Source organism: Amblyomma americanum, chromosome 10 (genome assembly GCF_052857255.1).
Source record: "Amblyomma americanum isolate KBUSLIRL-KWMA chromosome 10, ASM5285725v1, whole genome shotgun sequence".
NCBI classification, from domain to species: domain Eukaryota; kingdom Metazoa; phylum Arthropoda; class Arachnida; order Ixodida; family Ixodidae; genus Amblyomma; species Amblyomma americanum.
Window position 1 is genome coordinate 113556625 of NC_135506.1, and position 18084 is coordinate 113574708.

Genomic DNA, 18084 nt, shown 5'->3' on the forward strand with positions numbered 1-18084 from the left:
TCCAGGACGAAATACGTTCCGGCATGAGTTATCGCTCTTTAGACAGTGATCAAACGTTGCATGCTGTAGTAAAGAAAAAGCTCGTTTCCGCTGCGAGAGAGTCTTCAACATTCATGATAGCTTCATCAGAAGCATGGAGGAACATGAAAAATGTTACACGCACAAAACGGCTGTTTACTGCAATTTCAAAATCATTTATTCCAGCGTCTCATCTAATAAATGGCTGGGCGCTAACAAAAATCTTTCATTTTTGTCATGTGAAGGAATTCGTGACTGGCTGTACGGAGGACTAAGGTGTCCTTGCGGCAGGAAAAAATTCGTCCTGGCAAGTGTCAGAGGACTTGCGCGTGTCCAGCAGCTCTTCCATGCCATTGGCGAAGACTACACGACTAGATCCAGTGGACTTGAACGGTGGCCACTCGCCACCGCTCTTCAGCTTGGGAACGGTCCTGGAGAGAAGGGAAACGCCAGCTGTTGCGCCGCGCTGCTGCTGAAGGAATCCATCACAGGTACAGTCGCGCTTGGGAGACAAATTCGCATGCAAGGGAATAAACAACAACCATGATATGAGCCACCGTCTCACAGCATTAAAAAAAATCTGACGTCCACGTTTTGGCTGTGTCAGTAGTAAGCTAAGCAGGTAACCAGTATTAACGGTTGTTTTTCGCTCAAGCCCGGCACTCTGGGAGCGGTGCATGCTCACAAGCGTGCCTCACCCACAAGATGGCATTCAGCGACGCGCATCTGTACTGATGCTTCTCTCAGTAATAGTATTACCACTGAGAGACCGCCTTTTGCCTACACACCCAATCTCAGCTCAGTGCTTTTCTTTGCTCCGCCTTCAAATGTATTTGACAATACGTAATCATCGGCACCAAGCGAAATTCCTATAGCCTGGTATCTTTTCTTCCTTTTAAAGTATGACGTGTATGGAGCAATGTTGAAATAATAAAAATGATGACCGGTCTCGCTACTAGTAGTGCTAGCACCATACGTTATTCTTCAACTATTTCTAAACGACGAGCTTTTACAAGTTCAAATCATTCTTGCGAGTTCCTGTAAAGCACTTCTAGGTATTAAAACTCAAGGTTTTATAGTTTTGTCGTGTTTAACATCCCAAGGCGGCTCACGCTATGATAGACGCCGTAATGCAGGGCACTGGGTAATTTCGATCACCTGGATTTCGTTAACTTGCACTGCAATCGCACAATATACGTGTCTAACATTTCACTTCAACTGAAATGCGACCGACGGGGCCGGGATCGAATTTGCATCCCTCGAGTCATCATCCCAGCACCATGTTTACTGAGCGACCCCGGCGGTTGGTAAAAAAGGCATGGGCGCACGGAAAGATTTAATTGAATTCTTAACACTCTGGATATTGCAAGCAACCTTTCCTCTACTAAAATTCTTAAGGTAACTTGTTCAATTTCAAATTTATCTGGTAATGCACACAATATTAGTAAATACAATAAAATTAAGGAAGTCACTAAGAAAACGACTTTCGGGAAGGGCTCTGCAGGAAAAGAAGTGGGCAAAATCGGAAATAATGGAAGGCAGTGTACCATGTAGTTAGCCTAAATATACAACCTACAAAAAAGCAATAGACACAAAAATATGTCAAAGAAAGGTATAAAATTGTAATTTGTATTTGTAGATTGTAATTGTTCATGGTAGATTTCAGTATTATTGACACAATGTTCACCTCTCATTATTTTATTTATTTAGGGGAATCCTAGAATAAAAAGAGTGTTTACGACTACAAGAACTGTTCACTCGCTCGCCTCGTAGTCAACTACCTTCAGAAACTTTTGAAAGTTCCTGTTATGATTTCTTTTTGCGCTCCTCTTTTGATTATTCCGACTACATGCGTCATTCTGGATGAGTGGTCCAACCTGTTAGTAAGACTATTCCTGATCTTTGCCGTATATGCTTTATGTGCCCCTAGTACATACCAGCACAAAGTAAAGCGAGAGGGGAGCTTCTGAGTGCTGGCTAAACCATCGACAAGAGGACTGTCAAGTCCTCTTGTCGAAACGTTGGCAAGCACTCAGAGGTTCCACCCTCATTCGTTCACTTTCTGTTGTGAAATCTGTTGTATTCGTGCACTTTCTCTTGCAGAAATCATGCATTATCACTGCACACATCTGCCACATTTCAAAGCACAGAATCGGTGGTTACCATAGTGTTTTGAAGCTTTCATAACCGGGATAAGTTGAATTACGTTTTAAAAATTATGAATATTAAGTTTATCTTTATTAGGCTATTCAATTATTATGAATTTCTTTATCTAAACTTATCGTCCACGCTCGGCTGCAACCGCTATCCTACAGTGTTTTTCACAATGTTTGTACAAAATATTCTCGAGGCGGGCTTGTAAATAAAACCAACGCAAAATGCAAGACGACGGTAGTAAGACGACACCAGCAAGACAAGCAGACGGGACCATTAACTACAACCAAAATTTTAAGCGAGAACGAAAATAAGCAGATAACTCAAAAAGGCAACGCTGTTAAGCTGATACCGAAAAAACTAAATTTGTGCCTGCTTTGATGATTCAGCGCTGAAATGCTATGCATCGGATACGAAAGCGAAAATTCTTTTTTGCTTGAAAGGTGCTCAAACCGTCTCACTTCTAAGCGGACACCGCAACCGCAACCAATTCGTGTATGATTTCCTGCAATCCGGACTTGTAGATGGAATAAAGCAAACAGTCTAAAGCCGTGGCGGAGAACCCTGTCCCCGAGCTCACCCGTTCTCCAGAAACGCCGCGATGGCCGCCACGTCTAGAGCCGGTTCGAAGAGCGCCTTTCCTTCCCCGTCGGCAACGTAGTGGTGGCCCTTCTGCCGGGCGCTCTCCGCTAAACGCTGCGTGTCGCAGCCTGCCATAAGCGCGGCGAGCAAGCGCACAATGTCCTGCTCCGTTTTTGGCTCGAACAACTTCAGGACGTTCCTGTGGGCAGGAGTCTGATCCAGGAAGAGGTACTGCAGCGTGTAATCGTAGAGATAGACGAGCGTAGAAGCGCAGTCCTTTGCCTCGGCGGGTTTCTTGACGTGCTCCCTGAAGAAGGCTCGAGCCTGCGACAGAACCAACTCGTCCGTACTTCAAGGCCCCAGGCTGTATTTCTAAAATGTTTTATTTACTGGGAAATAAATATGTGCACAGCGATCAGCGAAGGCACTGCAAATTCTGTAGGCACTGCAGCACAGGGGCTGGAGAAACTAACTCAAAGTTATGCTTACTGAACAGCGTGAAGAATAATGATGCTGTTCAGCATACCAGGTGTTTCACCTAAGACATTCTGCAATTTTAAAAATTTGCTTATTGATATATTATTTCGTTTTTTTCTTTCTTTTAGCATAGAATTCTCATCGGCGTAGCGTATCAGAAGACAGCTAAGACGTGCCAACTAGTAAAGTACGTAACTAATATTGAACAGTTAATTTTTAAACTATTACTATGGGTCTCTATGGGTCTCTTTATTTACTATGGGTCTCTTTATTTACTGAGAGCCGTGTAGCTTACAGTAAGTAATATCCTCATTAGTTTTCATACCTTCTACAACGTAGTTGCCCTCATTGCTGTGGCCCATCCAATTTTTGCCTACATCGCACGAGAAGACATGCGCTTTCGAGATGCTTGCACACAAAACAACCTCTCCAGTGCAAGTAACTGGTCGAAATGGCCAAAATGGGTTGAGCTACGGCTCCAAGGGTTAAGCGTTCTAAAATTTCTATGCGTATAGAATTTGGAGAACGAATTTGGAAAGAAAATAGACATTACATAGGGTGGGTTACACTCCCCTCAATAAATAAGGAGACAAACACTAATATTCGAAAAGTAACTGCTTAACACTAGTTAAACAGCCTACTAATTTGCATGTCTGAGCTGTATTCAGATGCGCTACACACCTGACAAAGCAATGCCGAAAAAGCGCTCTTCTAACTTGTAAACACCATTTTTTTAATTGGATAGCAGATCAGGTGAAATACGCGGTAGGTACATCCTTCACCAGCTTTCATGTATATCTCTTCAGTTGAACTCAAAGCCAGCGCGTACACTCAGGATGAAAACGCAGAGAACGTAGGCAAAACTTGGTAAGTGGTTTCATGTTGATGTAAGGAATGCAAGAACACGCATTGAAAATGTGTGCAGCCTTGACTATTACCGGAGGTACAAAGGCGATTGCTCTATGTCTTACAAGAGCTCTTGCCACCTGAGCGGCCAGCTCCGGAGCCGCCTATTTCTTATCCATAAATGCAGCACGAAAGGCAAGCGCCACATAAACTCCTAAGTCAAAACCTTAATGAGCAGGTGATAATCGCTCCCCTGAACCCTTTGCTTCGTGTAAAATTATCCGCAATAGCTGCATATAAACTTCTCGTGGAACTTAAAAAAAATCTTTACTTTTTACCGAAGTATTTTGCAGTCTTTTGATTTCTATCTTCATTTACCGCGCGTTTTGATATTTTTGGCGTGCTTAAGGCTTAATAACTTAAAAATCTCTTCTGAACCGACATGGTCTGTCTTAGGAATGACGAGTTATTATTGATTTTATTGCTAAAATACCGGCCATACCGCCCGAACTAGGTGCTAAAAATTTGCAAGTTATACCTTGCCGACGAAAGTATTTGTAATAATGTATTGGATTGGCGGAAAGACTAGCGTATTCCATGACACCTCATAGGTGGCGGCAGCCTCGCTTCAGAAAATTTGCCACGCCCTTAGGCTGCTGAACGGGTCACCACCGCCTTCACCGGATTCTGTTCCTCGACCCAGACCAGCGGGCAGGGACTGACTGGCTGCATTCTAGGCTTAAAAAGCTACAGTCATTAATCGTTTCACTTACAGCTAAGCTGAACGGCATTGTTTTGACGCTGATATTTCGAAGCGCGAAAGCAACGAATGGAATATGACAAGCAAGAAGAAGTTAAGAAGTATCCCGAAAGAACCAGTTATAACGCAGCACGTGAGGCTGCGGCTATAAGCGAATTATCTAATGGCGTATTTGAAACGGGAACCGGAGCAAGTTTTTTGGTCAACAAAACCGAAGAGCGTATTTGAAAGCGCGCTCTGGATCGATAGCCTGAGTTCTGATTGGACCACTACGGATATCTTGCTCCTTCGAGGATTCGGTAAGATGCTGCGTAAATGATGATGATGGATTTTTATGGCGCAAGGGCATCTATGGCCAAAGAGCGCCATGGCACAAGGTGTTTTTTCAAATTCTCAAGGTGGGGTCGAAGACCCATTTCCCAAGCATTTCACCCTAAATAAGCCGAGCACCAGACCAGGGGAAAGCTTGTACCCATTGTATCACCGGTGGGTACCCGGCGGCACTGGGGATCGAACCCCGCACCTCCCGCATGCGAGGCGGATGCTCAACCAATTGGCCACCGCTGCGGTTGAGATGCTGCGTAAAGAAAACTGGAATATGCTATAAGGAATTTCGAAAGGAAGTTGCTGTTTTTGCGACAGGAAAACGCTGGCAGTCTACTCGCTTGGACGGGGTAGGCCAAAAGAAGGAAGCCAAGGAAGGAAGCCAAGGGTTTACGGGCTTATGGGGGTTTAACGTCCCAAAGCGACTCGGCCTGTGAGGGACGCCGTAGTGAAGGGCTCCGGGAGGTTCGACAGCCTGGTGCTCTTTAACGTGCACTGACATCTCACATTACAAGGAACTCTAGAATTTCGCCTCCATGAAAATTCACCGCCGCGGCCGGAATCGAACCCACGTGTTTCGGGTCAGCAGCCGAGCTCCACAACCTCTGAGCCCTCACAGGGGCCCTTTTCATAAACAAGAGGAGGACTTGAGGGTTCTTTTCTTGTGTGTGCGCGTCTTTGTGTGCATTGCGCATTTAAAAATGTTGAAGCTATAGTGCAGTGGTTAGCTAGCCCTCACTACGGCCTGCTACTCCGGTCAGACAAGCACAGTACATGGTGAAGACTCTTTACTAGCCTCACTGAAAGCAAAAACGCTTCCCGGTGACAGGCAATAAAAAAAATTGGCGGACACCTGGGTAATGCCTAGCCTAGTTTGGCGATAACACTATGATCTCGCCAGTCTCGTCAAGCGTGACACAGCACTACTACAGAATCTCCTGACACGAATCGCATTCATTAGTCAGTCGTGATGCTTCTTCTCTCTTCGTTTGAATTTTAAGAACACCGCTAATTTGTGGATATCCCATAAGGCCACCGAGGGCGCCACTGCGCCTGCTAAATTTAGCGGTGGAACAGTGGTGCACCTGTATTTATTACCAGTCCAGTACCACAGGCCCAAGCTTTAGGGCACACATGAACTTGGTGAGCCGACGAGCTCTTTAAGCTATCGCTAGAGAGCACCATTACGCTAAGTTTGGCTGTACGTGTTCCAGATCAAGCGTTGCGGCGCCCATGAGCTTGGCAAGCCTATGAGCGCAGTAAGCTATCATTTAAAATGACCACAGGCTGCAAGCCACACCTCCGCGATATCTACACCGGCGATGACTTCGCCTGCGCTCAGTGGAGCGCCCTTGTGTCGCCACTGGTACTGGTCCCAGCGCGGCACGAAGCGGAAGGTGACGTTAGCCGCTGCCGCAAGGAGGTCTGCCACGCTGGCGTCCACAAAGCACGACCTCCACTTCGTGGCGTCTTCAGCACAGCGCAGGGCGGTGGCCAGCTCCGACCAGCTGTCCGCTTCTTCCTGCACCGCAAATCACGCATTTCCATATGAATTCGTATGCAATTCCCCTCTCATCGAACACTTCCAGTCTTTGGCGGGAAACGGCTATAGATTGATATTTTCGCTGTTTGTGGGCACAACAAACGTCCTTAAAGGGAGGCCTCCTTCCCTACAGAAGTTGTGGTTCGAACAGCTCCCCGCAATTACGACATCGAGAGGCAAACTCAGAAATAGCGCGCCTCTCGCAGCGCTTCGTGGTTTGCTCTGCACAGGCAACAACTATTGGCATTTTTAAAGAAACCGACCGCGCTCGGCGGCCGTTCCGCAACAGTAGTCCAAGAAGAATCGGCGCGTTCGGAACCTCGTTTCCTCCGTTGCGTGCATGCTTTTCCGGCACATTTAAACGCTGTTGCCATTTTTTTCCTCTGTAAACATATATATCTTAGTAGCGCTGTTAAGTTGCGTGTTAGTGCACAAACTAGATATAAGAGCCGCTACGTGTTCCTGCGTGAGTTTTCCTGCTAACTAGTATATACAGACAGAGCACTCGAACAAGTCTCCACGCTCTAGTGGGACGCTCGCAGGATCACATCAAGCTGCAATAATGTGCGGCGCGGCGCGCTCGCCGCAGCTGGACCAGTCTGAGCGCCATGCGCATGCCGACATTAGGCCGGTCGGATAGCCGGCGCTCGCTCGCCGGCGCTCGTTCGCCGAGAGGCCGGCCAGGGGGTGCACTGCAGCCGTACCTATCTTGACAAGTCCTTTCAGAAGACCACCTCCTCGAAAATAAACGTCAACGCCTACAACGGAATCGGCAAGCCACTTGGCAGCGCCACCCACGCGAATCCGGCGATGCAAAACAGCTCCTGGAGCAGATTCGAGAAGCCGGCCGATAAAGGAAGGCCCACGAAGCCACCTCGGAGCAAGAGGCGAGGGTAGACAAGATGCATGAATTTAGGCGGCGTCGTTTGCAGAGCCGACGCCTGCTTTGCGAAGCACTTCATTCAAGGCGAGTCCGGACCGTCATGCCGCGCGCGCGGTAGCGTGTGGCTCACACGTCAGACCTCACGAGTGTACAAGATGCACACCACGAGATAGGCTCTCAACTTTCTCAGCAATATAGGAATAAACTCGAAATACTCAGCGCCAATAGGAGTCACTATCTCCCCCGCACACAAAAAATTAAACGCTGGAGAAGCCACCTTTCGGTGACAGTTACAAGCAAATCTATAACCAAACCTGCATAAATACAACGTAATTTATCCAGACAAATAGAGCAACTCATTACCTTGGTGCGGTATAGGCACCGGCGCTATACGACGTAATGTGGGAGCGCAATGGCATAACAAGCAATAGAAGCAACATGTACCACACGAGAGCAGTGGGCGCAGCAGCGTCCATCTGGGACCTGGAAGACCAGCGCAAGTTGATTAACCGGGTCCCGAAGGCAGCGCAAGCTGCTTAACACCTCAGCTTAGGATGCCGATCAGCGGCCTCCGGCAAAACTTCTGGGTTCAGTAAATCTTTTTTCTACCTCAAGTGCGGTCCCAACAGAAAATTTATGTATCTTCACACTTTGCTCCACGCTTAAAACTATAGTTGAAACAAAAAGAAGATTGCTGGACTCGACCGAATTAACGGCTTCGGGTACCCGCAAAAGCCACCCCATTTACCACCGCTCAGCATCACTAAGCGTCAAGCCTAACCACGCATCCCCTTTATGCGCCTCAGGCGTCCCGTGCATTGTGGGCAGTTCGGCATCGTTTGCGAAGGCGTAATTCGAGGAGACGTTGAAGTCGTTACCACCTAACGTCACCGATAACATATGCACATATGTGAACCTTAAGATGATGGTGACGAAGTCAGTGTATGCTCGAGGTATCGTGAAGAAGTGCGACGTGAACGCGCGGTTGAAACGCCTTTGTAAGATGTCGCTGTATAGTCCTTACAACGTCACGATACCGGAGGAGGCTGTCGACAAGCGCTACAAAGAGTTGTGTAAGTCAGAGCAAATTCAATGCGTGGAAGTTCTTGAAGAGAATAAAGACTTCGCGGATTCCGTCCAGGAGAATAACATGGAGCGCTTGATGCAAGACGTAAAATTCAAAGCGTCTTTCAGCGTGTGCGATACACTGTGGTTTCCGTCAGACCTCCCTGGTGCACAAGATCGACACTACGAGATACTTTCATTGCATCGTGCAGAAAGAGTTGCACCCATGGTATTGTTACGAATACTTTCGCACTTCACAGACAACCAACACGGCGTTTTCCTCCAACATTTTTATCCGTTGGCATTAGAACCCACTGTTGGAACTGTCTTTCCGTTCGTCCGCCCCTCCGCCTGTCTAAAGACTTAGTTGGCAGGTGTCAAAGTGGTGAGAGTGAAATCCACATCTCCATTTTCAGGGGAGGGAGAAGGAAGACGAAAAGATGGTTGAAGGCGACTGGCGGCTCGTGGTCGAAACGATGGGGGCTGGAACCCGACACAGCCTCGCCCGTTTACTAGGCGATAGTGTAAAGGGCTTCATTATAAAGAAAATCAGGAGTCGCCGGGGTTTTCAGCAAAAAATAGAGTGGTCTAGGCTCACTCAGTTGGCCACCGGACCGTTGACCGGCGGTAGCCACCCTGCGGTTGACATGAAGCACAAGCTCACGCCCAACCCGCCATGGTAGAAAATCGGCCTGGAGAAGCAAGCTGGAGGGGGGGGGGGGGGGGGGGGTCAGTATAGTCACGTGACCTTATGGCGTAACCAAAACCTGTCCACCGGATTTCAAGGAAACTGACCACTCTGGCAGGTGGCAGCTAAATTAATGATTAACCGCGAAACGTAGCGCGGGAAGAGCACCATGGGTCGCACAAACCCCACCAGTGCCTGCCATCGAAGGGGAGTGGCGCATCCCTTCACGGCTAGAGCATTGCGGGAGGAGTGGTGTGAGGACTTCAAGGGGGCTATGAATGTAAAGTTGAGAGTCACAATTTCCGCATATATGGTTGATGACCTTTTCCACGCGCACTAATATACCTTCTAATGTCTACACAATTAATGAGAATACAGTTGAAAGAACGGATTGTTTTAAGTACCTAGGTGTTTATCTCAGTGCTGATTTAAGCTGGAACACCCACATAAATCACATCACAAACAAAGCATTTAAGAAACTGGGACTCATCAAACGTCGTCTATATCTTGCCAACCCCGAGACAAAGCTTCGCGCGTATACTACACTCTTAAGGTCAGCCTTAGAATATGCATCTTTATTATGGAGTCCAAGTAGTGTTTCATTAATTAACCGTCTTGAGTCTGTGCAAAATAAAGCTGTGAGGTTCATCCTTTCTTCATACTCACCGTATGAAAGTGTGTAATTATTGAAGCAAACTATCAGTATTCCCGACCTTATCACTCGACGCAAGTTCTCTCGTTTATCGTTTTTTCATTCCTTGTACTACGATGGCTCCCCGTTCACAGCTGATCGCATCGCCCCTGCCCATCATGTTTCATCCCGGTCTGATCATTCCCACAAAGTGCAACCCATCTTCGCACGAACACTGAAATATCAAACATCACCCTTACTATTATCTATGGCAGAGTGGAACTCGTTACCGGCTGACATAGTTTCTGAAACTGAGTTATCACATTTCCAAACAAAACTTTCATCGCACCTTGAACTACAAAATTCACCGTGATATTTTCAGTATTGTTGAAGCATTAAGTCTCATACGCTCAACCTATGTATCTTTCAGCGACTGCAGTGATGTGTACTTGCAATTTGTATATATAGTTATTCTTTGTATTTGTTAACTACTGTGTGCCAATAATCTGTATTGTGTTGTTTTCATGCCCTCCCCCCCCCCCTATGTAATGCCCACTTGGGCCTTTAGGGTATTTAAATAAATAAATAAAAATAAATAAATAACTCTATAGTGTCATACCCTTAACGCTGACCTCAAGAGACCTCTCCAGTCTAGTGCGCTAGAACTAAGGCCCTCACAACTCATCAATTTCGTCAATTTTCGTCTGAAGCCTGCTTGACCTTGAAAACCGAGCCTCCAAACGACACCTAAGCGAGAACCGAAGTGCTAGCGCAGCTCATTCGCATTTGATCTGACAACGGTAAATGATTCGCAATTTTTGTCTTTTTTTTCAGCGAAAGTTTCACTATGCTAGGTAAAGTCGATTTCGCCGTGCGTTGCCGGTTGACCTTCAAGAGAGTCCGAGGTGAGGTGTGGCTAAGGGCCTTATCATATGTGGTCCACTATGGTGTCGCACCACTTGACTTTTGACCTTTCGATTCGCCGGTAGAGGCCGGCAGAATAGGCTGCAGAGTTCATTGGGTGATCAACCTCTAGCGATGAACCATTAATTTAACGGCAACCTTCACTGTCTATATGAACTCCGCCTTGGGTGTGATACCTCGGCTTAGAGTAAAGGCATTCAATAGAATGCAAGCATGAAAGTAATTATTGAGGGTAAATCAAACTGTTTTCGCTGAAATGTCGCATTGTATGTCTGATCATCCCGTAATTCTTGCATTAAAATGCACCATTCTGTCGGCTCAAGACAGCACCAGTTTATCCGCCATATGTTGTTTACAAAATAAGGCGCATGAGATCAAACAAGGCCAGGACATGCCGTGTTCGTGGGCAGGACTGATCCGGGGAGCGGGCCCTCCAGCACAGCTCGCACGCAGGTCAGGTTGAGCGACACGACCGCGTCGGCGAGCAGGTAGGCACCGGAGCCGTGGCCCACCACCATCATCCTCTTCGGGTCGGCGCGGAATGCAGCGGCGTTCGAGAGAGCCCACTGCACGGCGACTCTGGTGTCGTTCAGGGCCAGGTCCCCTCGAAACCCCACCGAAGATCTGGGCCCAAGGAATCCCAGCACTCCAAGTCGCACGTTGGGTGACATCACCACCAAACTACCTGCAGAAAGCATTTGGCAGTGGAGGCATTTTAATACCGCGTCCATGTTCGCGTGGGTCGAATAGGTCGTCTTCTTTTAGGTTCATTCGTACTGACGCTCAGTACGATGAGCTGGCCACTGGCTGTGCTTGTGAGCGAAGGTTAGCCTATGATAGTTGTGCTTCTTGCGCAGGTTCTCCGCAGTAAAAATTGCCTTGTTAATTGAATAAACCCACTACATACTTACGGCACAAGATTGGAAACTGCATACACACCGAAAGCACAAGAATGGTTACAACGCTATAAACCGTTTGCTCTTCGCAGATCCTGTACGCTGGCCTTTTTGAAAGCAGCGAGTTCTAAGTAGCGATCAGCCTCTCCGTGGGAATTCGATAGTAGATGTTATAGTGGTAAATGGCATTAACGAACACTTCAAAATGAGAGAAAACGTTTACAACACTCGTATACTGTGCGAAAGCAACGCGTGCCCATACATGCAGAATTGGCCTTTCTCTACTTATTACTCGTAGATCCCTGGGAGCCCTCATACCACTCCTGGCGCAGTGTTGCAGCGACTGAGCAGTGCGCCACTGCCCTGAAATGACAGGTGCTGTCACCGGCGGAATATGTGCGATACAGGTTGCTCTCGTATAGACAGACAAACGCTAGACGATTTTTCTAGAGACAGAGCCACTGTATTAGTGCTTTCGCACTTACACTGTGAACTGGAGGGTAGTAGTGACTGTTTCAGGTCAGCGGAGTAAGCCAGCGGTTGGCATATGCGCGGAATAGAAAGACGGACGATTTTATATCAGTTCATTGCTGGAAAACTGCGGAAATGGAAGGCAGATTACATTTTGTGGCGATAGCTACATTACAGTAGCATTTCAAGCCTTCAGCCTGGCGCCGCCACGCTCTCACGTGGTTCGTCACGTGGTGTGCAGCAGCTGCCGGCCGCGCAGTGCCGTGGCTGATCACGTGGTTTGCCACCTGGTTGGTCACGTGACCAGCCACTTGGTGCGGAGCAGCTACTGCGCGCCGGCGAAGCCGAGCTGCCACAGCTGCGCGCATGCGCCATGTAACGTGGAACGAAGATGAAGAAGGAACGCCCAGTGAAACGAAGTGGCGAAAGGGTGACTTGTTAATTCAACTAGGCAAGTTCCACTCGGACAGCTGTAGCTATCTCGTCACTCAAGGTTTAATCACAGTTAAACCACTGCCAATTTTTCTCTTCGGTCTTGTTCTGATGTTATTTTATTGCCGCTGCTTTTCTAGGAGACGCCAGGAACTACACGTCCAAGTACTTGTCCATCAGGACCACGTCCATCCGAAATCCAGCATCAATTGCTGTTCTTCCAGCCTGACCAAGGGCAGCAGTGCGGCATTCCTGGCAGAGGTCTACTTTAAGGAGTGGCTTGAACATGCATCTCCTGTAACGCAAACTGGAGATGGTTGAGGTACATTTACATATAAAAAAGCATTAAGAGCACACAAAATAAAAAAACAAAAAGAACAGGCTTAAAATTATATTTCAGTAACACGTATCACCTTTGAAAATGAAACGATAGGACGAGCGGCAGGATATTGAAAGCAAGAGAGTGGATTATAAAATGAAGAGGAGTTAGTAATACTCAAGTTCACATCAAGAAGAAGCGTGCATGGGGAGAATAAAGAACCGATTGCCGGTGGCAGTAGGATAGGACAACAGAGCAGATTTCAAGAGAAGCTGAGCTGGTGCAGCGTAAGTTCGGCTGAGAAAATTTGAAAATTTGTGGGTATAAGTAGCTGCAGGTTGCACAGAACACAGCGATTAAATGAAGGAAACTGAGGGACATCTTTGTCGCTTGTGATGAACGTGGATGGGAGAGCGTAACAGTAATGAAGATAATAATGACCAGCTTCTATTAGGAATGAGCTATGATAGCTCGAAAGTGCACTTTGTTTTGCGATGTTCCTCCGCTCAATGGCGCTGCAGCAAAAGCGTTGAAGAGCGTCACCTTTAGCGGCCAGCTGTTCCCATTCGCCGACGTTGTTGGAGCCGCGCGAGAACCAGTCTGCCGTCAGCGCCAGCACCAGGGGCCTCAAGGCACCGTCCGGCGGAGGCTGGGCGGGGGCCCACACGTTCACGTGCAAGCAGTCCTCACTGCCCACTAGGCGACCTCCGACCAGCTGTGCGCAGGATGATCCCATCGGGCTGACATCAACCGAGGGGCGGTCGGAGCGAACTCGGGGTTCCGCCGGCTTGAAGCGCATCCCGCGCGCGGCGTACGCCACAGCGAGCCACCGGTCCAGCACCACGCCGCCCACGTCCACCTTGCTCCCCTTGAGCTGGCCGGATGTCGTGTTCGCCTGCTCATGACCCGTAAGCACCCACGTAGCATTAGCCACGACATTGAGTGGAATGTATTTTTTATTTCGGAACATAATTCTCTTCGTTATCCGCTTTCAGTTACTATTCGACGCGAAAAGGCGGTCCTCCTCTTGTTTATGAACACTTGTTTAGTCTTTGTATCTGTATATTACAAGTGGAGCTCTGGGCAATTTGACAGTTGGTAGCGAAGAAAGACGGACGAGTGCTGACTGACAACTGAAGCTTTTATTCGAGAAGAATACTGGAGAAAAACAACACAGATCAAACCACGTACACGAAAAGGGTCGTGGTTACAAAATGGAAATGGCACATAAAATACAAAAGGTTTACGATGACCTCCTGGTGCCTAAAAGGTATTCTTTTTATTCTTACACCGTCTTGTAGGATTGATTGCTGTTTCAAAGTGCAAAAAGTTTGCTTTTAACTTCCACAACGTCACTCATTGGTGTATTTAGGTATGTGATATCCCTCATTGGAGTTTATATATTCAAAAAAATTTTTAACCATGACAAACCGCACGTATTGGTTCTACACACCACGTTCGATAATGGCTCTTTTATCTTTAGTTTTCGCATTCTAAACTAGTCGATCGTGGAATTAGGTCATTGTCTTCCAGAACCACATATTGGAATCGAGTTTTGGCCTCCAAGTTGATAGAAAGAAGCATGGTGGTTTTCCTATGCCAGTGCTCAGTGAAATAGCAGAAAGCCTGCTTAGAAAAATGATCTGAGAACAAAGACCTAACACCAAAAGCGCCTTGCAAGAAACTGGAAAGAGAAATTGGAAGTGTAAGTCCAGGTCCACAGCATCTTTCACAAATTGAATGCAGTAGCAGGAAACTTCGGCGTCAATGGGGCCTTCACGGCCACTCACAATGTGTTAGGTCTTTGCACACTATCTGACTGAAGAATGACCAAAATCTGGTTTGTAAAATGAAGCATGCCATCAACTCCGTTTCGTGCGTAGTACGCGCGGTGTAAAGTAGTATGCTATTGTTCCGTTTCTTTGTTGTGTGTGCGCTTCTTCCAGTATTTATTGCGAGACCTGCAGTAATGTTCACTCGTTAGTCAGCGTTCGCATCTTTCATTTCTAGACTGTGGTTCGTTTTTCGCGCACTGTCTCCGTAGAATCAGCTACCAACTGACAGTGCTATTTTCCGTCGTCAAAAACGTTGTGAATGTGAATGCAGCACTACGCTGGGCTACCCCTTCAATGTGTGTTTATTGCTTCTCAGGACCTTAAGAATAGAGAATGGTGAATGAGTTTGTGGTGCGGCGAAATGGAAGCGGCAAGCAGAGAAGAATGACACGCCGGACGGATTATTTACATCATTTTCTTTGATACTTTAATGTACAGCGTATTTCTAGTGATTGTTCACAAACTGCGATGCAGTTGGCTGCAAGAGCACCGTCTCAGCGCCTGTGTGTTGTGGGCTTGCTGGTGCTTATATTTATATACCTCATGATTTAATTCTTGTTTCCCACTGCAACTTGATGCTTGCACCTATTAGTCTGAAATGCGCAGATGAACTCCACCCGGAATCACTGTTTAATAGATCGACTCTGACATGATTGAGCAGGTTGCCATACCATTTCAAGAACGTAGCAGCTTCGAAGTGTTGTCCCGTACTTTGACGCAAGCTGTTAACGACGGGCCGACTTGTTAGGAAGGCCGTGGGATGCGAAACTTATTCTGAAACTTTGTTTAAAAACATTTCTTTGGGCCGCACCGGTTGCCAGCCCTCGCCTTGTGTAGTGTGTTCGACATCTCAGCAGGTCATTATGTTCCCAACACAAGCAACTGAAAATAGCTGAGCATACGGAGACGGAACACTTAACAAGAGAACAAGAGCTCTTCGGAAGAAGGCACCATCGGCTTAGTGAAGCGTGGCCCGCATGGAGCGTTTTTCCGGGCAATTCGTCGGCGTCGACGGCAGCGGAGCGTTTTTTTGCCGCCAGAGAGGACGTTTTTGCCAAATCGTCGGGTTCTGGCGGAACAGATAAAATCGCCGACGCCCCGTCGACCCCGGGAGAGGGCAGCGATAGAGGACCAATGGGAGCCAGAGCGGGAGTCACGTGATTCTGGACGGGCCCGCGCCGGTGCACCCGGCTACAGTGGTTTCAAGGAGAGACTCTCGCATGGAGGATGCGCGCTCGCGAACATTTCGCTCGCGAGAGCCAGCGGCTTCATTTCGCTTTGAGTATTGATGGGGACGCGCGCATCGCACAACTGGGCGGCAAAAAAAACGCCGCTTGGCTACTGACCATGCGGGAGTGAATTCGTCGACGGCGACACGGGCGTCGGGCGCGCGACGCGATTTCGCGGGAAGAAGAAACGCTCCATGCGGGCCACGCTTAAGAACAGCGCGCGCGCAGTTCAGAACCCCTGGTAGGGGCTCCTGTGGCTCAACAGAATACGTTCAAAAACATCCAGGCAGCGAGTAAACCCATGAACACCTTTCACAAGAAAAGAACGAAGATTTCGTTTAATACGTGTGTGTGATCACTTGATCTCGATATGCCTCCGCCGTATGAAGCGCCTGAAAACTCTGTCCCTTCTGTCTTTATTCTTTCATAGTCGTGATCAGATTTTCAGAACAATGCAGAATCAAGTCGACCAGCGACATCCATTACAATGGTTAGGATTTGCTGCGCGCGCTTAAAGGTCGTGTTCTGGTTTACGTGTTTATCACGGCGCCAAAAATACCGATTTTCGCGTGTGTACAATACCTGCAGGTATTAGATTGCTTTTATATTGCATGTGCAAGCCGAATGTGTATGCACGCCTACCGCTCGGAGCCGGCTGTGGTTTCTGTGGAGGTTGTCGCATTTACCTATTCAGTGTTCACTGACCTTGAGCTTAGCGGCTTTACATTTCTGCTCAGTGAATTGAAGCTCTGACGAATGACCTTTTCCGCCGTAAAGGAAAGCTTCCAGCTCTAACTCGCGTGTTTCCAGACCTGATAGCCTCGTTCGTGCGGTAAATATTATGCGCGTTATTTTGGCCTCCACTTTTCTCTGTCCGAACGATATACGTGTAATGCGCATATGCAACCGTTCCTTGTCGCTGCTGAGCAATATCTCAGAGCAATCTCATAGCTTATTGCCTGACTCTCAACGCTTCTCGTCATTGATATCGGAAAAACAAAACGAATCAGCAATTAAACGTACACTATGGTCTTACATGGGGACGACTGCTCCCAATTCATTTTTTTTATTCTTTACCATTTTCAAAGTCCAGATTTTTATGCGAGGGTTTCAGTTGAAAACGCTTAGCCATGGAGTAACATGCAAACACTGGAAAGGGAGAGGCTAATAACTGAAACTGAGTGCACTGTAAAATTTACGATGGGCACTTAAGACTGCTAACGTGCTCTGAATGCGAAAGGATTCTCTCATCGTGAGCACTGTTGTGAGGTTCATTAAAGATTCCGTCCTTTCTAATGACGCACCTACTCATTAGCATACAGTCGTAATAAAACGCATATACTAAGCTCACCTTTAATGGGGGAAAATAATGCGGTTTCGTGGTTGAAGAGCCGGTGTGTGCTCGTCTTGCAGTATGAAGGTCCTTGGTTCAAGTCCCAGTGTCTTTGGGAAAAAACGTTTTCCTAGCTGCAGACGTCACTAGCTTATGGTCTACAGCTGACATCACGCGAAGCGTGGTGACGATACTGATGCATTTTATACCATGGACGGCGACGGAAGCTAGCTTTTGTAGAGCCTTAAGTTGACACCTTCCCGATGACAGGGCACCTCTCGCTATTTCTTCCTACGAAAGCAGAGCTAAAATCTGCGAGTTTCAAAAACTGTCAACGATATAATTTTCTAACTTACAGAGAGCTCACGCACACGAGAACTCAAACGCCGTTCGCTTACCGCGGGGGAGCCCGGAACTATGTTTTCTGAAAGTGGGAGATGTGTTCCACTCCGCTTAGTGGTTGTGGTGATTTGGTCCTGGAAAAAACGAATGTTAGCAATCTCAAAATCTTCTGTGTTCTTTTTGCTTCTTAACAGCGACAGACTACCGGGTTAGAAAAAAGACAAAACCGCAATTGTAAGAATTAGGATGGAGCTAAATATCCCTTATAACCAATTACAACTATGCGTCGGCATTATGGTAGCTAATACATTCCTTTTGTTGAATTTGACTGG

The 18084-nt window shown here is 47.4% G+C and overlaps 1 protein-coding gene across 1 annotated transcript in view; it reads right to left on the minus strand.

The window, feature by feature from the left end:
- Window positions 1-229: 229 nt before the first annotated feature.
- The window catches only part of LOC144108643 (uncharacterized), a 41041-nt gene continuing 23186 nt past the window's right edge, over window positions 230-18084 (minus strand). The window contains exons 5-10 of the mRNA XM_077641827.1: window positions 17809-17886; window positions 13557-13908; window positions 11291-11580; window positions 6462-6683; window positions 2753-3078; window positions 230-449 (exon numbers count right to left, since the gene is read on the minus strand). Of these exons, the coding sequence (XP_077497953.1) occupies window positions 290-449; window positions 2753-3078; window positions 6462-6683; window positions 11291-11580; window positions 13557-13908; window positions 17809-17886 (1428 nt within the window). The 3' untranslated portion in view covers window positions 230-289. The remainder of the gene's footprint in view (window positions 450-2752; window positions 3079-6461; window positions 6684-11290; window positions 11581-13556; window positions 13909-17808; window positions 17887-18084) is intronic.